The sequence below is a fragment of the Micromesistius poutassou genome, assembly GCF_964030765.1.
Source record: "Micromesistius poutassou genome assembly, chromosome: 11".
NCBI lineage: Eukaryota > Metazoa > Chordata > Actinopteri > Gadiformes > Gadidae > Micromesistius > Micromesistius poutassou.
In genome coordinates, this window is record NC_140281.1 from 6,818,488 (window position 1) to 6,841,093 (window position 22,606).

Genomic DNA, 22,606 nt, shown 5'->3' on the forward strand with positions numbered 1-22,606 from the left:
TCTGATCAGTTTAGCACATTGACGGTACACTCATGTTAAAGCAGATAACCATAGACTGCGTACATGGGGTTCATCTTTGTATGTAGTCATGCTCTCTATGTGCACCTCAATTAGGGCCTCATATTTTGAAACAGGAGATGATTCTAAGTTTGTTGATGTAGTTAGAGGTCATAAATGCATTCAAGCATTCAATGGCAACACATTGATCGTTGAGCTTGCTGAACCGTACTGTTGGTGGTGGATACAGATCCCTTGGAGAGGCTAATGCTCGGTCTAGATCAGGGTCGGCAACCACAAAAATGAAATAACACAGCATCTAACGTTTTATATATAGTTATACTACATATAAAATAACCAATAGCCTATAGTTTGTTGCATTTATGAAATGTGTGGGTGTAGGATGTGACATTTATTGGCAGTTGATAGTTGACAAAATATTAAAATATTTTATTTTGCTATTTTAATGTTACAGTATCACCTTGATCTTCAAAATAAGAGGTGTTCCCTTTGAAATAAAAAATGTAATATTTGTGATATTCAATTCCTACCTTTGGTTTGCAATACTCCAAATCAATTTGTATGTTAACTAGTTTCCAAACATGGCTGTTTCATGGTAGGTCAGAAAGGTCATGCTCAAATTCCCCTGGAACCATCTGAAGCTACATGAACCCAGTAACCATCCAGCTCTTTGACCCTCCATTGAGATAACTCTGTCTTTCTATAGCTCTGAATTAAGCTTTGCATTACTGAACTAATAAAAAATACACGCCGTAGTAACACCTGTGTCTGAAAGACAAATTTAACTCAATCTTCACTACTACTAAATCATTCTCTCACTATTGAATACAACCCCATTGCCCCCAAACACACACAGACACACACACAGTCTAGTATCTATCTCATAGTGATTTGTCTGTGTATGTAAAGGTTATTAATTTCTCTCTCGTTGTTCTGTTCAGACCCTCAACAGGATCCACTATCAAAAGCCTTAGTGCTCACTAGTTTCATTGATGCATCTCATCAAAGTGGAAATAACTGGGAAAATGCATGGTACATCCAATCACCAATGATTTATTTAAGTCATCGCCTATAGAAGTCATCGCTATGCTCCATCTTCAATCCCTCCATCAAACATGAATCATCCATCTATCATCCATTTATCCATCCATCCATCCATCCGTCTATCATCCATCCTTTATCCCTCCATCATTCATTTATCTATCCCTCCATCCATCTATTTTACTTTCACACAATATTGATATTTCATTTTATATTAAGGCCGCAATATTCAACAGCCTTTATTGCCAGTGCATATATTCCCTATAGTAGCATCAGGGCCTGTTTATCACATCAGGCACACCACCAGACATACCGCCGCCTTTCCCGCTCAGCATACATAAAAGATAAATAGAGCATTTTACATGCTCTTGCTTTCTTTGAGTTGATTCACGGTGCGGCTCGTACGCGTCGACGCAGCAACTCTGCAGAGGGCTGTTAGGATCGCCTGGGCAACATGAAGACTTCTGTCCATAAACCAGAAGATGAAAATGATCTCCGTGGACTGCCACAACGGAGTTTCATCAGAGCAGGAAAAGAGAGGCGGCCCAGTAACACCCACCCTGTTGCACCCGCTTCAAATGGAGCCACGCAAGCCGCCACGAGATATGACACATATATGTATGAAATATTAAGTATAGCGTGAGGTTGGCAGGCCTGTTTTATATCATTTGGTAAGAGCAATGAGTGTAAAAGATAATTCTCGCCATCTATGGCAGTATTTTGGTGGGGAAATGGCAAGAGGAAAAAAACAAAACATGGGATATTCATATCTAACGCAAACTGCGCCGACTTCAAAAAGGAGTGTAATGCAGCTGATGCTAACCGCTAATGATCCTCCTGGGAGCGTGTGGAGATAGATGGAGCTGGAGAAGAGGGGATAAATACTTAATCGTAACAGCACACATGGTAGACATTGTGTAAGATGAGTCCTACTTTAAACGTATTTGTACTGAGTCCACAGAGGACAAAATGTTCCCACAAAGGATAATACAGAACAAGACCTTACAACCTGTATAAAAAGCCGTATAGTATGCCTCCACCTTAGCAGTTCTTAATCCTGTAATCCCACGGGTGTGCAGTCGTTCCAACAAGTATCTCATGAGAATATCAATATCTTTTTTATCATCCATTTTGAAATATATGTCTTACTTAATAACAGTTAATACAACTTAGCATAGGGTTGATCTGTGTGGACTGCAGGTCCGTCTTTTTCCATCCTATTTGTTAGTAATAATGTCTATGAACTGATGACTTCATGTGAGTGCTAAATCTGTAGGCAACGGGACAAGACTTTGGTATCGGAAGCTCTCTGGTTTTTGTTGATAGTCCGTTTGTAGTCAGAGTAGTATTGACCAATCATGTTTGAGCGGGCATTAGTTGTATGCAGGTAAACAGTCTTTGTGGAGAGCAACACTCTGGGAACCCGTCGTTCATACAATTCAGCTCACTAGCTGAATCGTATTTACACCAAACCACCTCAAAACATCAGGCATATATCAGTGCAGTGCAGTACTACTTTTACAGACATCAATATTTGTAATATTGATATTTAATATAGAAAGTAAATGGGGCAAAACGCTAAAATAAACCACTCCAAACCTTAAAGGACAATTCCGGTATTTTGAACATTGAGCCCCCTTTCTGGTTAGTCTAGGATGAAATAGAGTGGTTGACACCGACATTTTGACTATTGGTCCTGTCTTGGGTATTTGGCTCATTCAGAATCACCCTGCCTGCTTCAGAATGGCTGGCTACGGGCATTCACAAACCTGTCCTTAAAACAACCCTAAACGTTCGTTTTCAGTAATGTGCAAATCACTGAGTGGTTAGCGGTGTTCGTTGATGTTCCAAATCAAGTATTGTAGCAAAATACAGTTTCTGTCGTGTTTTATTTGGCACTTTGTAAATCCCATTGAAATGGAAACTGGACCAGAAACGGAAATGGGGCTGTATATGTTTGGTTGTAGTCTTTTCACTCGATTCTCCGCATCAACAGTATGGATAGAACCGAGCAAAATGCAAAAACGACGATTGATTGGTAGTCAAATGTCTGGCAAGATACCTGACTTAAAGGGACACTTCACTCATTTGCCTTAAGCTTTGTATCGTTAGAAACCCAGTCATATTTTTGAATGGTCATGCATCATTCCCTTATTTTCCCCTTAAACGGAAGAGATTCGTATCTACCTCTAACACTTCCTGCTTTAAATGACGCAAAATGATGATTTTTGCGTCATTTAAAGCAGGAAGTGTAAGATGGGGAGGGCTCTAAAAAACTACAAGCACTAGTTCCTCATTTTCAAACCCGCTGACGCTACAGAGCTATTACAAATCATTGCCAGTGGGTGGGACTTGGTATAAAAGGTCTAGAGAGAACATCGGTGTGAATTTGAGCTACGGAATGGATTTTGACGTTAATGGTGACCGGTGTGACCGGTAGATCACACAAGCGCTAAAGAAGCAATGATGTAGTACCAGAGACGCAGTTGTTTATTCATAATACCATCCGGAGGCACACACAGCTTTTGGCCGTGTTCTATGAGATATTCTAAAACACTCCGGGAGCTCCGGTGGGAGACCTGGAGCTCTATATCGAAATAATATAATATATAGACATCTTTAATATAATATATAATATCACGGCCAAAAGCTGTGTGCGCCTCCGGATGATATTACTGATAAACAACTGTGTCGGGTTCTCCGACATCTCTGGTCCTTCCACATCAATCTGAAGTCTCGGTTCAATCTGTACTTCAGAGAGTCAAAACCAAAGTTTCTTCCCCCAATTCCTTCTCCACCATGACCGAGAATCAATACAAGGGTCTTATTTTGCAAACCCGCACCCGCCCGTACCCGCAATACTTAAAACTGCATCCGAATCCGCATCCAAAAGCAACCTTTTCAACATGCAGTGCCAGTTTGACATTTTCTCGTTAATGATTGTGCCATAAGCAGCAATATATTAAATATTAAGCTAAACTACTCTAACGATTTCAAACATTTCCAAAACAACTGGAATTTTATTATTTCCGTAGTCCACAATCATGCATCAATATTTTAATGATTCTTTTTGTTGTTGTTTTGTAGATTTTTTGAAACTCATTCAAAAACATATTTGCACTGTGAGGAAATGTCAAAAACAGAGACTAAAGTGCACAAAATTAAATAAAAATCTGATCATATAAGAATGTTGGAAACATCCCCATCAATATTTTTAAGACATGGACAGCTTCACAAAAACCATGTGAAGGCCATGCATACTCTATTACTCACAACATAGGTTTACAAACTATTAATTGATCCCATTTCAGAATACTGCTTTCAAATGCCCAAAACAGAATAAAAAAAAAAAATCTGTAGGCTAGGCTTTTAAATAAGCATAAGAACGCTATCACCCTCATGACACATTCAAAACAACATTGTGTGTAATGACATGGGGTAACAGCTAAACTAAAATCATGTAGGACTAGGCTACAACAAATAAACAGTGAAATCATAAAATTAGTGCGTTTACATGACACTCAAGAAAGTCAAATTATTGGGTTAGTCCAACTATGATTGGATTATTAAAGGAATACTGAATACCGATTCAGAACTGGTGTTCTATCATTATAAAATCGCTATTATAATATAAAAAGAAGTTTGTTTCTTCCCTCTGTCTAACCCAGTCCTCCCTAGGCCCAGCTGTCCTGATTACATTTCTACTGACCTGACGTCAAATGACGCATTTGACGTCATGTCAGTAGAACTTTGCTTGCCTGCTAGAAGGGCCGAGGACTACAAACCATGTAAGCCCACCAATAAGGAATGAGGAGGGCGGGAGCTCGCATACGAGATGTAAACACAATGTCCGCCATGTTTCGCCATGGTTCATATTTTTTCATGTATAAAACTTAAAATTCATGTTGGTTGTTGTGATTTGTTTACTAACCCAAGTGCTGTTATACTAAAGTAGGCCTACTGTATAAGATAAACACTTATTTCAACTGGGGAGAAAAGGTTGAGTACAAATACTTAATATGCTGAGCTACTGTAATTACCAAATGTTTTTATGCTGAATTAAGACCCCTAGATAATTTGATTCATAGTCGAGTTAAGCGTGCATGTACGGAGTGGGATTGGATTATGCATTCTGCGCATGCTCGAGATCTTTTCCCGGGGCCGTGAGCCGGAAGTAGAAGGAGACGATAGTCGTGTTGTTGTTGTCGCCGTCGGAAAACAAGAAACGGCGATTTATTTAAAAAGGTGGCGCAGAAGATGGAGGAAGCCAGTGAATGTAGTTACCCCTATAAGAACTGTGTCCCGGCCGCGGGAGCGCACATGGCATGCATTCATTAAAGGTGGAAGCACACAGACACTACGCTTCGATTTCACCCAAGGCTGAATTAAAAGTACATGTTTTTCTAAATGTGGGTCATCAACGAGGTTGTAAAGTAGGCCTAGTAACTTCGGGCACATCTGTCAAAATAAATGTTTTTTTCTCCCGATGTGTTTAAGATCTTTATTCATTCCTTGCAATGCGGCGGGGAATGCCATATACGGACGGGCAGCGGAGGGGCTGCTCCGTTGTTGCTCATCAACGAGGTTGTAAAGTAGTAACTACGATCTTTATTCATTCATTGTGCCGCGGCCGAACTGACGGGGGTATTCTCTGATATTATGAATCTTACAGACTGCGTCGGGTTCTCCGACTCTCTGGTACTTCCACAACAAGTAAAGACTCCTAGTGGGGGTTATCTCGCCCATGGGGGAGAAGGAATTAGGGGAAAGGAACTTTGGCTTTGACTCTCTGAAGTCCAGATTGAAACGCGACATGGAGGAGAAAGCAATGTTTTCAGTAGACAGCTGTCAGTTCACTTCGGGTCCATATCATTTCTCCGATGCTCCATTGTTCTGACCTCTCGGTCGTGTGCGGACTCCTCCGGCTTCTCTGCTGGCGGAGGAGTCCGCAGTCCACTGAAGCCTACCAGTTAGTGTGATCCCTGACCCTGCTTGGCTTGGCTGAGCTCCAATATCTGGGGGTTGTAGTTTGTGACTTTAAGCTGCACACATGCCTCAGAGTGCTCCGTCGTTAAACGACTGCGGGAGGGGCTGAGCACGTATTTCATGCGTGAGAATATCTGCTCACAGAGGTATGTTGACCCGAAGACTGACAGCAGAGCCAGCGCAACGTTCCGGAGACAGCTGAACTGATCTGGTGCAGATGCACAGCAGGCGAGGATGCAGGCTCCGTGCTCTTTGACTGCTGTGGTTTCCAGTTGTTTTCATAGCTCTGTCAACCACAGTGTTGAGCTTTTCAGCTTTTGCTGATGTCGATCCCTAGCTCGTTAAAATGTTCCATAAACACCTTGGCTATGTCCTCGCCCTTTGTAGTGCCAGGCATTGGCTTAAGGCAGCAGAGTTCCTCTCTTACAGTTCAATGACCACAATATCTTGCCATGATTGCCAAACGTGGAATGTCATTCACGTCAACGCTCTCGTCAAGCGCAATGCTACACACCACAGCATCTTTTAACCCTGCTGTTTGCTGTGCTGACATTTTCTGCCATTTCATCAATGCATCACTGGACACTTCTTGCTGACATGGGAATGTCCTTTATTCTTGACTTGATACTTTCTTTGTTTGGCAAGCCTTCAAACAGGGCTTTGAAGGCTTGCTTTGAAGAAAAGCTTCCATAATATACTCGCCATCCTTAAAAGGCTTACCATGTTTTGCGATGCAATGAGCAATGAGATAGCTAGCTTCAGTGGCATGGTTTTTAGTGGTGACAAAGACTTTTAGGGCGCTGCACGCTGTTGATTCTGCTTTATCTGCATTATCTTTGAATGTTCTCTCGTGCTTGATCTCGCCATCAGCGCCATCAGCTTAGTCAATTAGCATACTGCTGCCGCTGAAATGTTGGCACTGAGGAAAGCGGCCAGCCACCGTGGGAAATGTGCACAGGAGGGTGCAGTTAGGACAGACAGGTCTGGCTTAAAGCCGTTGCTTTTAATTGCAGGGGAGACGAGAAGAATATATATATATTTTTTGAAAGTGTGCAAATGATTATGCTGCCGCGTGCCAGTGGTGGCACACATGCCTAGGGTTGCCGACCCCTGCATTAGAACGCCTGGGAATTACACTATCTAGTGTTTCTCCTCCTGCTGCGATTCACTCTGGACTGCAGAGAGTGAACGCTGATTGGCTGTTATGTTACGTCCCTCAGGGAGTGAACGCTGATTGGCTGTTATGTTACGTCCCTCAGGGAGTGAACGCTGATTGGCATTATGGAAGTTGTTGTCTTCAATCCACAAGCACCAAAAAGTCACTGTCTGCCTTTTCTCGGACAAGAAGGCACCAAATTAGAAATTGATGTTACTATTCGACTACATATATGATCTAGCCTGGCTATTGCCAGACCAAGCTCAATTGTAGATTGCACATTGGTCTGGGGAGGCTGCTGTCATTTTCTTCAGCACAAGTGGCGTGATCAACAGGCCTAGTTCAACTGACTCACTACGCAATTGGCTGCTTGCTGTCGCTTCCCTGTCGTCATTGTGTTAAACCAGCCAATAGCGCACCAGGGGGAGAAGCCAGCTTGGTGATTGGCGCCTGCAAAAACGTATCGGAAGCAGAAAGAATGTATTGCTCTTCTCCAGACCCTTCTGCAGGGCGAATTTAAATCGCTGGCCGAACGGGCTGGGGATACCCAGTCTATATATGACCCACTGTGGAAACTGCATTCAAGGACGAGAGACAATTTTGCACGTTAAGCCACGACTGCGTGCCTCGTTTAATCAATTAGCAAAACACCAGAACACACGCACAGTCATATAACCAACCCGTCGTCAGGCTCATACGTCATGAGACATTTAAAGGGGCAGCGATCCCTTGGACCATAAATGCTAAGCACACAGTGTGTAGAACAACACTTAACATCACAGGTGATTTATGCAAGAATATATGCATGTGACATTCACTACACCACTTTCAATACAGATTCATGTAGCCACCAGTGAAATGCTCCTTTAACCTTGTCGAAGATATCTATATGAATTCACTATAAGTCACAATCAATGCAATCGCCTTCCAAATGAAAACCTAAGGTACAAAGTATGAGCTACAAATGATGAGCTACATGAGCTACAAAATACAAAGTAGTACAAGGTACAACTATTGACCAGATGCTTCCTTGACAACTCAAAACCAATATGCTCTGTGCACCACTGAGGAATGTTATAATTTAATTATATATAACATTATGCAAGTAAATGGTCTGCATATATGCAGACCATTGAAAGAGAAACTGACTCATATAATCATGTTGTGTTCAGTGGTTTACACAGTAGAAACCACCCCGGGCTGTCCTGTTATTGAAGCAGAGGTTGAGTGTCGTTGCAATATTCTAATACTATACTAGTATTAGTATGCATAACATACTGTATGTACTAATAATATTATTATGAGTATAGTAGTAGTCTTACCATGTAGAGCCCTGTAGGCTGATCCCAGACATGCAGAGTTGGCCACGTCTTTAGTGTAAACCGGGGCGTCAAACACATCTGAGAGCACCTGAGAGAGAGAAAAAGTTGGAGTCATAACAAGTGATCGCTATCAAACAATATGACATCATTTTAATGAGATCTTGATAGCACTAACTTGTTATTTGCCCTGTTGACTAGTTTCACCCATGTGGTTATGAGTTTTAATCAGTGCTAGATGCTTGGGCATGTGGACATACACTCATAATTTTGAGTGGGTTCCTTGCTAGCAGGTTGTGGTGTAACAGGTGACATGCTTGTGCTTGCACTAAGCTAAGAGGCGAAGGATGCAGTTTAAAAGTGATGCCTGGTAATTCTCCAACAATATGCCTCAGCCGACATATTCATAGTTATCGAATATCGAACTTAAGAAGTTATTGAACTTGTTTCCACTTATTTTATTCAGTGACTGGACTCCAAACAGGGTTTTAACACTTAACCCTAAGCCTGTAAAAGTCTAATTAAATTGAAAAATGTGAGGTAGGTTTTACACTACATGGTCAATGTGTTTTTTGTTGTTATGTTATATTCCTTTAGCTAGCTTCCGATAGCGTACCACTATCCCTCCAATGTTGCTGAGGCAAAATTCAGAGTTTTCGAATATAGTTAAAGAATGCATCCTTTCTGCTCTACGTGAGAGTACCAATCACCAGTGCACAATGTGCATTCCTACCATAACTTAATACAACAACATACATGACTGAAGGTTTTGGTTCCTCCCCATGTTCGTGAGCCGTGTGATCTTTTGAACCAGTGTCTTGGTCAGAGATGTTCTTGAAGTTTGTGGCTCCACGTTGAAGTGTACTAGACATACCAATACTAAATATTAAATTGTAAATGGTAAATGGACTGCATTTATACAGCACCTTTCTAACCAGTGGCCACTCAAAGCGCTTCACAATATTGCTTAACATTGACCGATTCATGCACACATTCACACACCGACATGGATGGTTGTATATCTCTCTTCCCTTACGGTCTACAGACTTTATACATAGGTGAACTATACACAGTGCTCTATGCTCCTCCGTCCATCCCTCCCCTCTCTCTGTCTCCATAAAACCCTTGTATTTTCTGCTTCTGGGTACTTGCAAGCCTTGAGGACTGCATCTTGTATGTGTCTTTTAACTCTTCCAAGACACTCCCTAAACATCTACTCCATGCATGTCTAGAGTGTCATGCTGAAAATTCTATATCAATTATACCTTCAGAGTGTCCTATAGATCTGTTCACATAACGTGACATTGAATCATTTAGAATCCCCACGCCCAAACTGTCCGAGGACAAGCAAAGCATAATTCAATATTGGATCTACGACAAAATCACTTTTCTATTTTTTCTAAAATGCCGTTCACATCTAATGAATAAGTCATTAAAAAAAGAGAGGGTTCATTCATTGTGATAAAAATAAATATACTGTAAACAGAGGGGCAAACGTGATAGAAGGAAAACGAGGAACACATAAGGAAGAAGGCATGGGAAAGAGATTTAATCAATCAATGCTATCAATTGAATGGAAGAGAAAGTCAATACTGGCAGATGAATCTGATTGATCCAATAATTAATATTTTCCACTTCCTACATATTTAGCAGCTGTGTTTTCAACTATGATTTACCTCTCCTGGAACCGTCACCTTATCATGGTGGAGAGGTTTGCGTGTCCCTGTGGACCTGGGGGCTGTGTTGTCTGGAGCCTTGTGCTCCTGGTAGGGTCCCCCATGGCAGAGTGGTCTCAGGTGAGGGGCCAGACTAAGAATGGTTCACAAGACTCCATGGACTCCATGGCGGACACGGGCAGAAGGGGCTCATAGCCTTGGATGGCAACCCACCTAGGAGAAGGACACTCTGAACTAAAACCGGGACTGCGAGGAGTTGCGCCCCACAGTCCTTAATTAGCATAGTAAAGCCAACCATGAAGAACAAAGTCATCCCAAACACTATACTTCCAGCGGCGGGAGTCCGCAGGAGCAACGCAGCGGATGGTGGTGCTGGTCCTCCTTCTGGAGGACACCATGACGACAGGACCCCAAACCCTGGGAAACCAGGGAGGGTTCTGTCCGATCACTGTACCCCTGCCAATGTACTCATGCGCTGTCGGAGACCATTTGTAATGGGAACCTTCAACGCATGTACAGTGAGAGTAGAAGCTAGATTGATGGAGCTAGCACACTGTGCTGAGGAGCGGGGAGTGGAGATCCTGGGAGTCCAGGAACACAGAAGAGTGCACACTGATGACCAGATCGTTTACCACAAAGTAGAGAGATGCATGTTCATCACCTCGTCTGCGTGGCGAAACGAGGCCCAGGCTGCAACAGGCGGCGTGGGGCTAATGCTGGGCTCTCGGGCACGTAAGGCTCTCCGTCGGGTTTGCCACCACACCGACAGGATCCTTATCGCAGAGTTCTCAGGCAACCCGGTAACAACAGTCATAGTCGTGTACTCACCCACCAACGTGGCCCCAACTGAGGAGGCGGAGAAGTTCTTCGAGGACCTGGCAACAGCCGTACGAGGTGTTCCAGCACACAATTCCTGGCAATCCTGGGGGACTTCAACGCAAGGCTCGGACCAGAGGACACACCCTTCCCATACCACGACTCTACCAACCTCAATGGTGCATACCTCGCGGCCCTTCTCACGGAGCACGAACTACTGGCAGCGAATACCTTGTTCCAGAAAAGGCAAAGCAAGAGATGGACCTTCCAGGATCGAGCCACACGTATGGTGCGCCAACTGGACTATATACTTGTGAGGAGAAAGTGGAGGAACTCCATCCTTAATACCGAACCATACAGTTCGTTCAGCTCGGTGGGTTCGGACCACCGTGTGGTGTCCATGAGGGTGAGACTGAGCCTCAGGGTCCCCAAGCCTAGTCCCAAGATCCGGCACGATTGGAAGGCATTCGCAAACGATCCTGGCCTTCAAACCAGGTACACTGTGGAAGTCAGGAATCGTTTCCAGCAGCTGGACAAGGGAGCGGAGCCCAGCAGCGAATATATGAGATTTGTTGCTGCGAACGAGGAGGCAACAAGGATGTGTGTGCCCGTGTTGGACAGAGCCAGAACCTCCCTGAGGTCCAAACATCCGGAGGTCGTAGCGGCACGAGGAAGTGTGGAGGAAGCACGCCTCAACTTTGAGCGTGAACCAACCCAGCAGAGACGTGAGGAACTGGGAGAAGCCAAGCAGCTTCTGTTCTGTACCTACGACAACATCAAGGGGGAGGAACTGATGGAGAAGGTGCAAAGGGTGCAGGTTGCGCAAGGCGAAAAACAGTATGGGGAAGCCTGGAGGGTCATCAACGAAATGACTGGGCGGAAAAGGACAAAGGAGGGACAGGTTGAAGGTCACAGCCCTGAGGAGAGGATGGCAACCTGGTTCAACCACTTCCGAAGCCTTCTGGGCTCAACAGCAGATGGGGCCAAGGAAGAAATTCCACCAGTCCTCCAGAACCTAGACATCGATGATGGTCCATTCACTGTCACTGAGCTAGCCTGGGCGAAAGCCACAGTGAGAGCTGGGAAAAGTGCTGGGCCAGATGGCATACCCCCAGTGGTTTTAAAGAACTGTGACCTTGATGACATCATGCTGGAGTTTTCCAACCTAGCGCTACTGCAAAACAAACTACCTGAAGTATGGTCTCTCTCCAACATCATCCCAGTGCCTAAATCAGGAGACCTCTCAAAGCTAGACAACTACCGGGGCATCAGCCTGACATGTATCACAGCAAAGATATACAACCGCATGATACTAAACAGGATCAGGAGCGCCATCGACCCTCACCTGAGGGTGAACCAAAATGGCTTTCGCGAAGGGAGAACCACCACAGCCCAGATCCTGGCACTAAGGAGAATGATCGAGAAGGTGAAGAAGGATAACCTGACAGCTGTACTGTGCTTTATCGACTTCAAAAAGGCATTTGATTCGATCCACAGAGGCACGATGGTGAAGATCCTTAAGGCCTACGGTGTTCCTCCCAACCTACTCCGGGCTATTGAGACCATGCACGCAGGAACAAGGTCCAAGGTGGTTACCCCAGATGGCAACACTGAGGAGTTTGATATCCTGGCTGGAGTAATGCAAGGGGACACACTAGCCCCCTTCCTCTTCATCATAGTCCTGGATTACGCGCTCAGTAAAGCCATTAGTGGCAGGACCTCGGCTTCACCCTAACCCCAAGGAGGTCAAAGCGACACCCTGCAGTTGTCCTGACAGACCTGGACTACGCGGATGACATCAGCCTGCTCTCCAACAACGTGGAGCAAGCACAGGAACTCCTGAACAGAGTGGAGCTGGAGTGCGCCAAGGTTGGCCTTAGGCTAAATGCCAAGAAAACAGAGGTCATCACCTACAACATCTCACCGGAGCATCAACCGCTGACAACAACTGGTGGCGCTGTGCTGAAGGAAGTCGAGGACTTGGAACTCCAACCTCCCCCGTCAAATCAAACTCAGCTTTTTCTTTGCAACGGTAGAGTCTGTTTTCCTCTACGGCAGCGAATGCTGGTCCCTGAAGCCAATCTTGCAGAAGTCTCTAGACGGGTGCTACACCAGAATGCTACGTGCAGTACTAAACATCAGCAAGAGTACACATGTTACTAACAGTAACCTGTATGAAGGATTACCAAGGGTTAGCGAGAAAGTAGCTTCCAGGAGAATGAGACTGGCGGGACACTGCCAAAGACACCAAGAGCTGCCAGCCAGCAAACTGGTACTATGGGAACCAAACCATGGGCATCGGTCTCGAGGACGTCCTACACTAACCTACGTGGATGTACTCAAGAAGGATGCAGGAGCGCAAAGTATCATTGAACTGGCCAGATGTATGGAAAATCGGGATGACTGGAAGCAACGATGGAGGGCTCGTTTGAGGACGACCTAGAGAGAGAGATGATTCACTGTCAGCCACCTTCAGTGACGACTGAGTCATTAGTCAACGGAAGCTAGCACCAAATCTATATTAATATTCAAATGAGGAACTAAATAAAGAAGTTCAACACTGCCGATAATTAAAATAATAGCTAGGAGCATTAATCATATTCACTGGCCAGGTTTTGAATTGATGTAAACAACTATGTTACCAAGAATGAAAAAAATATGAACAATGAATACTTCTGGTCTTTGTCTTCACAGCTGGCTCGTTACACACTTTATATACTAAGATGAGTCCCTACAAGGGACTCAACTAATGAAGGCACTCATCAAACACACGCACAGGTCGTGTGTTCGACCCACAAACGACTGCAGCCCAGCCTGTATGCGTCCTTGAGGAAAATGTCATAGCCACATCTGCTTCTGAATAGATCTCAATTCAGAGCAACTTGATTTGCATTAAAATGTCTCCTAAAATGACTAAATATTAAATTATTTAAACAGAAAAAGCAGATATTCACATCCCACACACCGCCATTTTCAAGCGAATCACGGGTGAAGTCTTTACTCAAAAATGCAACTATTCCTCCATACACACACACACACACACACACACACACACACACACACACACACACACACACACACACACACACACACACACACACCTGTAAAATGTCCTTGTTAGAAGAGGCTCCACCTATGGCCAACACACACTTCCAGGAACTAAATCTCTCACTCACACACACACACACACACACACACACACTAGGATAAGTTTGCTAATAAGCATATATTGAATTTGCAATAACACCCATTCATTGCAATTTTAATCAGGGGGTCCAAGAGGCAGAAATGTTCAGCATGTGAAATAAGACATGTACCCTGAATTTCAGAATTTAATTTATTGAATTTATCCATTGAGGGCGGCCATGCCGATCATTTTTGTCTATGAACGGAAGTTGTAGCGCCCCCTATGGGAATTCTGGCCCCAAATTATTTCAAGAGCTGCATAGCGGGGATATTTATAACCAACCCGAAGTCCACTGCTGAGATATAGGCCTTAACAATCCAGAATAATAATAATACCCAACCCCTAGAATACAATAACAATAGGTATCCACCATTGGCGGCTGCTGGTCTTTCAAAGAGGGGAAGCTCCTTTTCGGCCTACATCATATAAATTGTCAATTTATGTATATGAAAATTCTGTTCCTTTTCAAGGAAATGCTCTGTGACCCTGTCATACCAACTAGCTGTATTCTCCAGTGACTTGACCAGTGTCCTCTCAATGGCCAGCAGAGCTAGGCTGCTTAAACGGCCTTGGCCCATTGTGTTACAGGTGTAGGACTTGAGCCGCTTTAAACAGGAGAAGCTACTTTCTACACCTGCAGATGTAGCTCCAATTGTTGCCACTAATGAGAACAGTTTGTAAAGCTGAGGCATTGCACTGTCCAACTCCATGTCTTTAAGGAACACCAAGAAATCACACAGCTTTCCCCTGTCACCCTGCAAGTCCTGATCTGAATACAGGACTTGAAGTTCAGACCTCAGGCTCCCTGAAACAAAGTGATGGCCAACTACCAAAACGATATTAAACTTGAAGAAGGAAATGTGGGAATTATGTTAAACTGAAACAAGGAATTGGGTGTATAAGTGTACGAAATGTACAATGAAAATTGTCAAGCAATTTCGCCAAACAACTATAAAGAAATTGGTTGCAGTTTGTCTTTCGACACGCTTGCAAAATCCGCGATGGGACTGAGGACTAAAGAGAGCTCCTGCGATGTTTTATAGTTCAAAATCGCTGTCACTCAAACTGCAACTCAGTATTTCGCAAACCCTCCAATCATCACGCATAAGCCCAGCGTCCAGGCCAGCCCACTCCTCCATTCACCCCCAGAGATGCTGAGCGTCCATGGGAGGGACATAATCGCAGCATTATCCAATGACCGTCGACTTTCGATGCACTAAAAAAAGCTGTTCTATGCAGCCCCATTGAAGTGGATGGACGCTGAGCTTCAACAGGCAAATGCACTGTGACTCTACGGGAATGAATGAGAAGGACATCTAGTCAGTCGACCTGCGATAAGCAGCTGATTCTGAACGAACTCGTCTTCAAGATGGACGTGTTTTAACACATTTTTTGTCAATTAAATGTTAACACAACAATATATATTTGACCATTTAATTTTGGAAATTTTAGGGGAAGCTGAAGCTGAGCTTCCCTTGCAGTCTTAGAGAAATCATCACTCGTATCCACAGATATACTGTCAATACCTAATGAAAATACACTTATAGTCATCCCTGAAAAATAAAAACATTTTCCCCCTCCTTTCCTCATTCATGTTTAATAAAAGTGCCATATAGGCCTCATCCAAGATCCTAGAAGTGTTAAGACAAAACCATTTGGATAAAATCGCCCAGGCACATCACAACATAAACAATACATCCACAAGAGGAGTTACCTGAAGTCACAATACTTTTCACATACTTGAAAGTAATACTTATGTCAACATATTAGACCGGGAGAAAGAATAAAGCACATTGCTGCTTCAATGACAGAGAGGGGAGAGTACGTTAGTGTCCGTGTTGGCAGGATAAGAATACTCCAAAGGAGAAAATTATTACATAACAACATGAATGTATTGTTGTGCGTGACTCGACCACCAAGTGAATCATGGGCAACCTTCAAACAACATGGTGAGAAGGAGAGAGAGGGAGGGAGGGAGGGAGAGAGAGAGAGACGCCTTGGAAGTATGAAAATAATGTGGAGAGCATTTCTTCCCATTTACCATCATGTATGTTCCAAATGCAACAAATTGCCGACACAAGGAAAAGGATTGGATGGGAACTACAATAGGTCGTCAACCAAAACCTTGCAGATAGACTATACATATTTACTAGCACACATTTTAAAGGTCAAGGTCAATAAAGGAGCAGGAAGGGGGTAAGGGCGTCTTGCTAAGGCGAGCTTACAGGCTGGGCTGCGGACATGGGGGTTTGAACCAAGAACCTTTGGGCAGGGAGACGGACACCTGAGCCCCTCCTACACTATATCTGCCCCCAACTCAAGTTCAAAGATGATGGATAAATCCAGGGAGACCAAACCATTAAGGACACACAAGACTAACGGAACCCAGGTTTAAGCCCACCTGCACACGCTTTACCGCCCCCACCACCCATTTACAATTATTTAACCACTCAGCGCTCTCCCCTGTGTGCACTTACTACAGGGGGGCGTACGGCTGAGAGCTAGGGAGCCGCGGCTACAGAGTCAATCATCGTTCTGTAACCCAGGCCTCTGGTTTCCTATTATACGCTATTAATATGTAATCAGTGTGATGTAGCTACACATGTATGTGTTGGGTAGTGTGCCTGGTGACACATCATGTGGCAAAGATTGTTAGCAGCCATCTGGAGTTGGGGCTGGTACAGGATAATCTGAGGTGCACAAGGAGGTGTGCGGGAACAGGTTTTTATATCCACGTGGCAGGGAACAGGTACAGCTATAAGAGCAAGTAGAACCAGCACGCATGCACACACATAGTATATATATATTTTGTATTGTGTACTTTTTAACACACCTGTAAAATGTCCTTGTTAGAAGAGGCTCCTCCTGTGGCCAACACTTTGCTTCCAGGAACTAAATCACACACACACACACACACACACACACACACACACACACACACACACACACACACACACACACACACACACACACACACACACACACACAGGTTAACCTTGGAACATTAAGAGAACACACATACAACACATACACAATATTAAATAATTCATAATAAAATATATTTGAATATTTTGAAATAGTTCATCTTTTCAGGAGAAACGCTTTCTTTCGACAAGGTCTCTGTGCTGTCAATTATTACAGTGAATAGTTACACACTTCATAAAATAGTGGAGCACTCATGGGTGTTACCAAACGTTCTAAATGGTTTACTTCAAGGTCAACAAATTGATCTTACAACAATAATTTATGTTCTGTGCTTTCAAAAAAATCTCCTTTTGCCATTCTCTTTTTCCTTAGGATTTCTATCTATTCAATTTGGTTCTCTGTCTTTCTGTCTTTTGCTCACATCTTTTCTTTACCATTCTCATCCTTGGCTAACCTCTTCACACCTCTTTCTCTATTGACCCCCCCCCGCCCCCCATATACCTTTCATCTCCTTTACTCCCACCTTTATCTGTGTGCCTCCTCTCATCTTGCCTCCCATCAACTTAATTGTCCTCTTCTTCCCCTCCGTTCCTCTCCTCAACCTTTCAAATACTTTCATCTCTCTAATGAGTATGTGCATTAACCCCACCCACCTCCCCCCCTTTTCACCACACACACCACTGAAACACATCCCTCCAAGCGCATGGACAGTTGTGAGTTATACCATTGGCAGTTATGTAAATGGAGAGGGTTCAGTGGGGCTGTAAAAAAGATCCTGTCAACTCCCAATCTGCACTTGATTGGTAGCCCTGTTCCACTCACCTCTATGGCTATTAGGTGAAACCAGTCATGACCAGCCGAGCATTGAGAAGGAAAGACAATTATATTGATGGAAAACGGTTGTCTGTTAGATGGATTGATGGAGTGATAGAGAGGGGGGAATGAATCAGACCCAGCCAGGATTGCTCGATTATTGGAAAGATGAGGATTAAGAATGAATTAATTAAGTATAAATAATCACATGGATAATGGAATGAACAATTCCGGTTGGATGAGAAGTTGGATGGCTAAAAGAACCAGTTGAATTGAATGATCTTTTGAAGTGAAAAAACTCTGATAATGTTTAAGATAAATGTTGTCTAAGATAAATTAAACAAAGTAATATACATTTTGGATAGTCTTTTACAGTTTAGATTGAAAAAATGTAACTTGGTCATGAAGCACTTTTTTTAAAGTCAAATTCAGATTGTATGCTTTAAATGTACTCAGCCTCACTTGCAAGTGAATTTGGAGAAAAATACGCCGTCCACTAAATGACATTAAATATTATGTGTGGGTAAAATGGAAACGTGTAGGAGGGGATTCGAGTTTCTCCTCAGGAGATAACCTTAAGTGTAGCCCTGAGTGTGGGCCTGGGAAACCCTGTTCTGTATGCATGGTTACCTGTGAAATATACCCTCTTCAATTCCCCCCTGGGCTCACGGAAACACACATACACTCACAGATAAAGACACAGTATATGCCTGAGATAAAGGCCAAAGGCATATTTCATTTTCCTGTAAAGGTTGTGTAGGGTGTAGAAGTGTGCCTGGTGTGTGTGTGTGTGTGTGTGTGTGTGTGTGTTAGCATGAGTGTTTGTGCATGAGTGTTTGTGCATGTATGTATGTATGTATGTATGTATGTGTGCGTGCGTGCTTGTACACGCTTTGTGTGCACGTGTGTGTGTGTGTGTGTGTGTGTGTGTGTGTGTGTGTGTGTGTGTGTGTGTTAGGGGGTTGCTTAAACACTGATAAACTAGTAAAACAGACTGACAGATAGATGGACAGACAGATCCGGTATTACGTGAATGGAAGTGTTTCCCATGGCAACACCTCTGTGCCAGAAGTAAATCACCTGATAGACAATAGAGGTACATTATATGCTTGTGTGCGTTTGCCTGCGTGTGTGTGTGTGTGTGTGTGTGTGTGTGTAAACGCATACATATGCTTATTCAAGTACAATTTGTGCAGTTGGAAACCTTATAATTACTTCCGTATCAATCAAATTAATTATGTTAAAACAATCAATTGAATTGTGTAAGTGTGCTTGGAGTTGTAGTAGGTGACAGTTGGTGAGGGACGGCGTGTTGTAACACAAGTTAATTTTAAGTTAAGCACCTTGATATTGGTCAGCTTATTGTACCTATTGGAGCACAATCACAGGATTTATGTGGTAAATATTAAAAGGTCTACCGAGCTTTGGTGTCAAGTAGCACTCTGTGAATAACACTGAGTCGTCTGAGTAGAGGGAGGATGGCAAAGCTTTCTTACTGATTCTGTACCCGAGTCGCTCCGCGTGAAGCCTCTTCGACAGAAACTGTCCTTCTAGCAAGGCCCTCACCTCCACCTGGGCACTGAAACCAGACACCTAGAGAGAGAGAAAGAGAGAGCGAGAGAGAGAGCGAGAGAAAGAGATTAAGGGTCACCTTTATTTACAGTTATGGATTGACATTCACTTCAATTATATTATGTATTATATCGATTTTGTTTTTTTTTACAGATGTTTTAATTCTGTTTTTTGAGAATAATTATGTGTGACATTATTTTACCTTTGTGCTTTGGCAATGTAAATATACCATGCCAACAAAGCTGTTTCATGTTGAATCTTGAGACAGAGATACACAAATATGCAGGGGCAGAGGGAGGGGACTGCAGAGACAATCAGAGAGATGGGAGGGTGCGTGAGAGGAAGAGAGATACAGCCAGAAAATAACGAAAGAAAGAGATACAGCTGATAAAATGGTCTAGCAGGGAGAGACAGATAATTAGAGAGGAAAAAATAGGAAGACAGGCAGGCAGGCAGACAGGCAGGCACTCAAACAGTTGGCTAACCAGCCAGCCGGTCAGTCAATCAGACAGACGGACGGACCCTGTTGTCGTGGCAGTCAAATCTGTGTACTCCCACGACGGACGGTGTGATCTCCATGACATCAAAATAGAACCCTGACACAAACAAAGCCATTAACCAATCACAACGGAGACAGTGGATAATAACAACTTCACAACCTACTGTCCATGTAAATAATACAGCGAGAGAGTAGGCAGTTGAGCAATAACCAAATAGCAGGACAAAGCTTTAGGGAGAGCTGCCAGGGTAAACCTTTACCTATGTTGCCATGGTTTCCGATTGGTGTATCCCGAAGTGCGGTGGAGAAAACCTCCCATGATCCTTCAGTGTACTCGTTTCTAACTCTCTCTCGGGTGAGGGAGCCATTCTTGAAGCTAGATACCACACACACACACACACACACACACACACACACACACACACACACACACACACACACACACACACACACACACACACACACACACACACACACACACACACACACACACACACACCATCATGAAGATGGGGATCAAAGCCTTTTTATTCTGCCCCAGCTCTTCCCAGAGAGAGCTTCTATGCTTACAGGTAGGATGCGGACAATGGAGATTTAAGCCAGTTCTTTCTGGCTGGGAGTCCAAAGCCTGACTCACTACACTAACCTGCCCTCTACTTGGATGTTAACTGCCTAACTGACTGTGGCTGTCTGTGGCTGTCAGTCCAAATTGAACAATCGAAACCTTTACGGGGGGAGGCTGAGTGAACTGGTCTTTCAAAATAAAAGCTCATTAAAACGACGTGTGGACAATACACTCCCATTGAAATTGTCCTTTCTGCACAAACATTGTCATGTTTGTGCAGATTAGAAAAGGCGGTCCGTGGGGATGAGCAGAGCAGGTGGTATCAGTATTAATGAACAGAATATGGATGTGCTCTGTGGAGGCGGATAAACTGACGTGGTGTAGCATATCCAGTGTTTATCCTTCGTGCTAGTATACGATGCTCATAAATATATGGCCCGCTGGGAATGATTTCCATAATATTTGAGAAAAATAGTGAAACTGCCAGGGACTATTTTGTGTTTGCAATGTGGGGATATTATGCCCTGGTGGAAGATATCAACCTACCGCTTTTTGACAAACCCAAGGCTAGGTTGTTCATTTACAACTTATTCTTGCTCTGTCCCACTCCCTCTCCCACTTTTGCTCTCTCTCTCTCTGTGTCTCTTATACTGTCTTACATTTTTTTTCCCAGCAGCTAACATTCACCATTCCTCCCTTTCCTCACAGTCGGATACAATTTGCATTCATTTAATTCAAACAACATAGAAAATAATTTAGATGATTTGCTTTCATGCTCTTGTGAAAATATGTGTGTGTGTGTGTGTGTGTGTGTGTGTGTGTGTGTGTGTGTGTGTGTGTGTGTGTGTGTGTGTGTACACACCATAGCAGAGCCATGTATGAATGCCAGTCTACCGGGTTGCAGAACACATGACCTTCTAGTGCAGGACGGGGCTCTCTGATCCATGAAAACACTGTATCACTGGTGCCCAGGCTCACCTACACACACACACACACACACACACACACACACACACACACACACACACACACACACACACACACACACACACACACACACACACACACACACACACATTATTTATTGGTCTAGGGTGATAGGCAGAAATGTATTGCTTATGTGCTTGGCATCTACACTGTTAAAAAACCTCATAAACCTAAAATAATAGTAATAGATGTGTCTATCATCCATATCTATCGTGCCACTGTTTCATGTCTTATCATAGTAAGACGTGTTCTCTCCTACACATCCACTAAAACCAGCATTACTGATTGAGACGGTGTCCTGTAAAAAAAGGCACTCACAGCCACGTCTCCTTCCCGAAGCCCCATCCCTGCAAAAGAGGCTGAGAGACAGATATATATATAAGAGAAGAGAGGGAAAAGAAGAATAGGAAAGAAAGAAGATGTGAGACATGTTCATGATTGTTTAATCAAAATAGAAATTCTCCAAAACAAACAATCTGTGTAGATTGTTATATTACCAGGGTTATCTCCAGTGAAGGCCACCACGCTGCAGTCCTCTGAGAACCCATGCCTAGCCACAAAGTAAGGAGAGACGCAGCCCTGGATGGGGGGGAAGAGAGAGAGAGAGAGAGAGAGAGAGAGAGAGAGAGAGAGAGAGAGAGAGAGAGAGAGAGAGAGAGAGAGAGAGAGAGAGAGAGAGAGAGAGAGAGAGATTAAAGTGCCTCAGCCAATTAAAGCCAATTAGTGACCAATAAGCAGCAATGGCCTTCTGCTCTGGTGTGTGATCTTGATGATGGGAATCTGCGCTCGTTAACTATTATAATATATATATAATTATAATAATAATATAATAATAACTAGGGGTGTGCATCTCTCCAATAAAAGACGATTCGATGCGTATCTCGATACATGGGGTACGATACGATTCAGGAACGATAAATTTTTAAAATGGAACGATTCGATTCAGTTCGATTCAGAAGGATTTCGATTTGATTCGATGTGGCACGGCTCAATTCGAGAGGGTATGAAGCAATGGATTTCTTGTTGAAAGTAGACAATCATTTCAC

General features: G+C 43.5%; 1 protein-coding gene across 2 annotated transcripts in view; it reads right to left on the reverse strand.

The window, feature by feature from the left end:
• Nucleotides 1-22,606, reverse strand: part of xylb (xylulokinase homolog (H. influenzae)) — a 50,792-nt gene that overhangs the window by 21,760 nt on the left and 6,426 nt on the right. For both annotated transcript variants that reach the window (XM_084475391.1, XM_084475390.1), the window contains exons 10-17: nt 22,058-22,139; nt 21,879-21,919; nt 21,436-21,551; nt 20,269-20,384; nt 20,032-20,105; nt 19,434-19,530; nt 17,033-17,091; nt 8,524-8,611 (exon numbers count right to left, since the gene is read on the reverse strand). In XM_084475391.1, the coding sequence (XP_084331517.1) occupies nt 8,524-8,611; nt 17,033-17,091; nt 19,434-19,530; nt 20,032-20,105; nt 20,269-20,384; nt 21,436-21,551; nt 21,879-21,919; nt 22,058-22,139 (673 nt within the window). The remainder of the gene's footprint in view (nt 1-8,523; nt 8,612-17,032; nt 17,092-19,433; nt 19,531-20,031; nt 20,106-20,268; nt 20,385-21,435; nt 21,552-21,878; nt 21,920-22,057; nt 22,140-22,606) is intronic.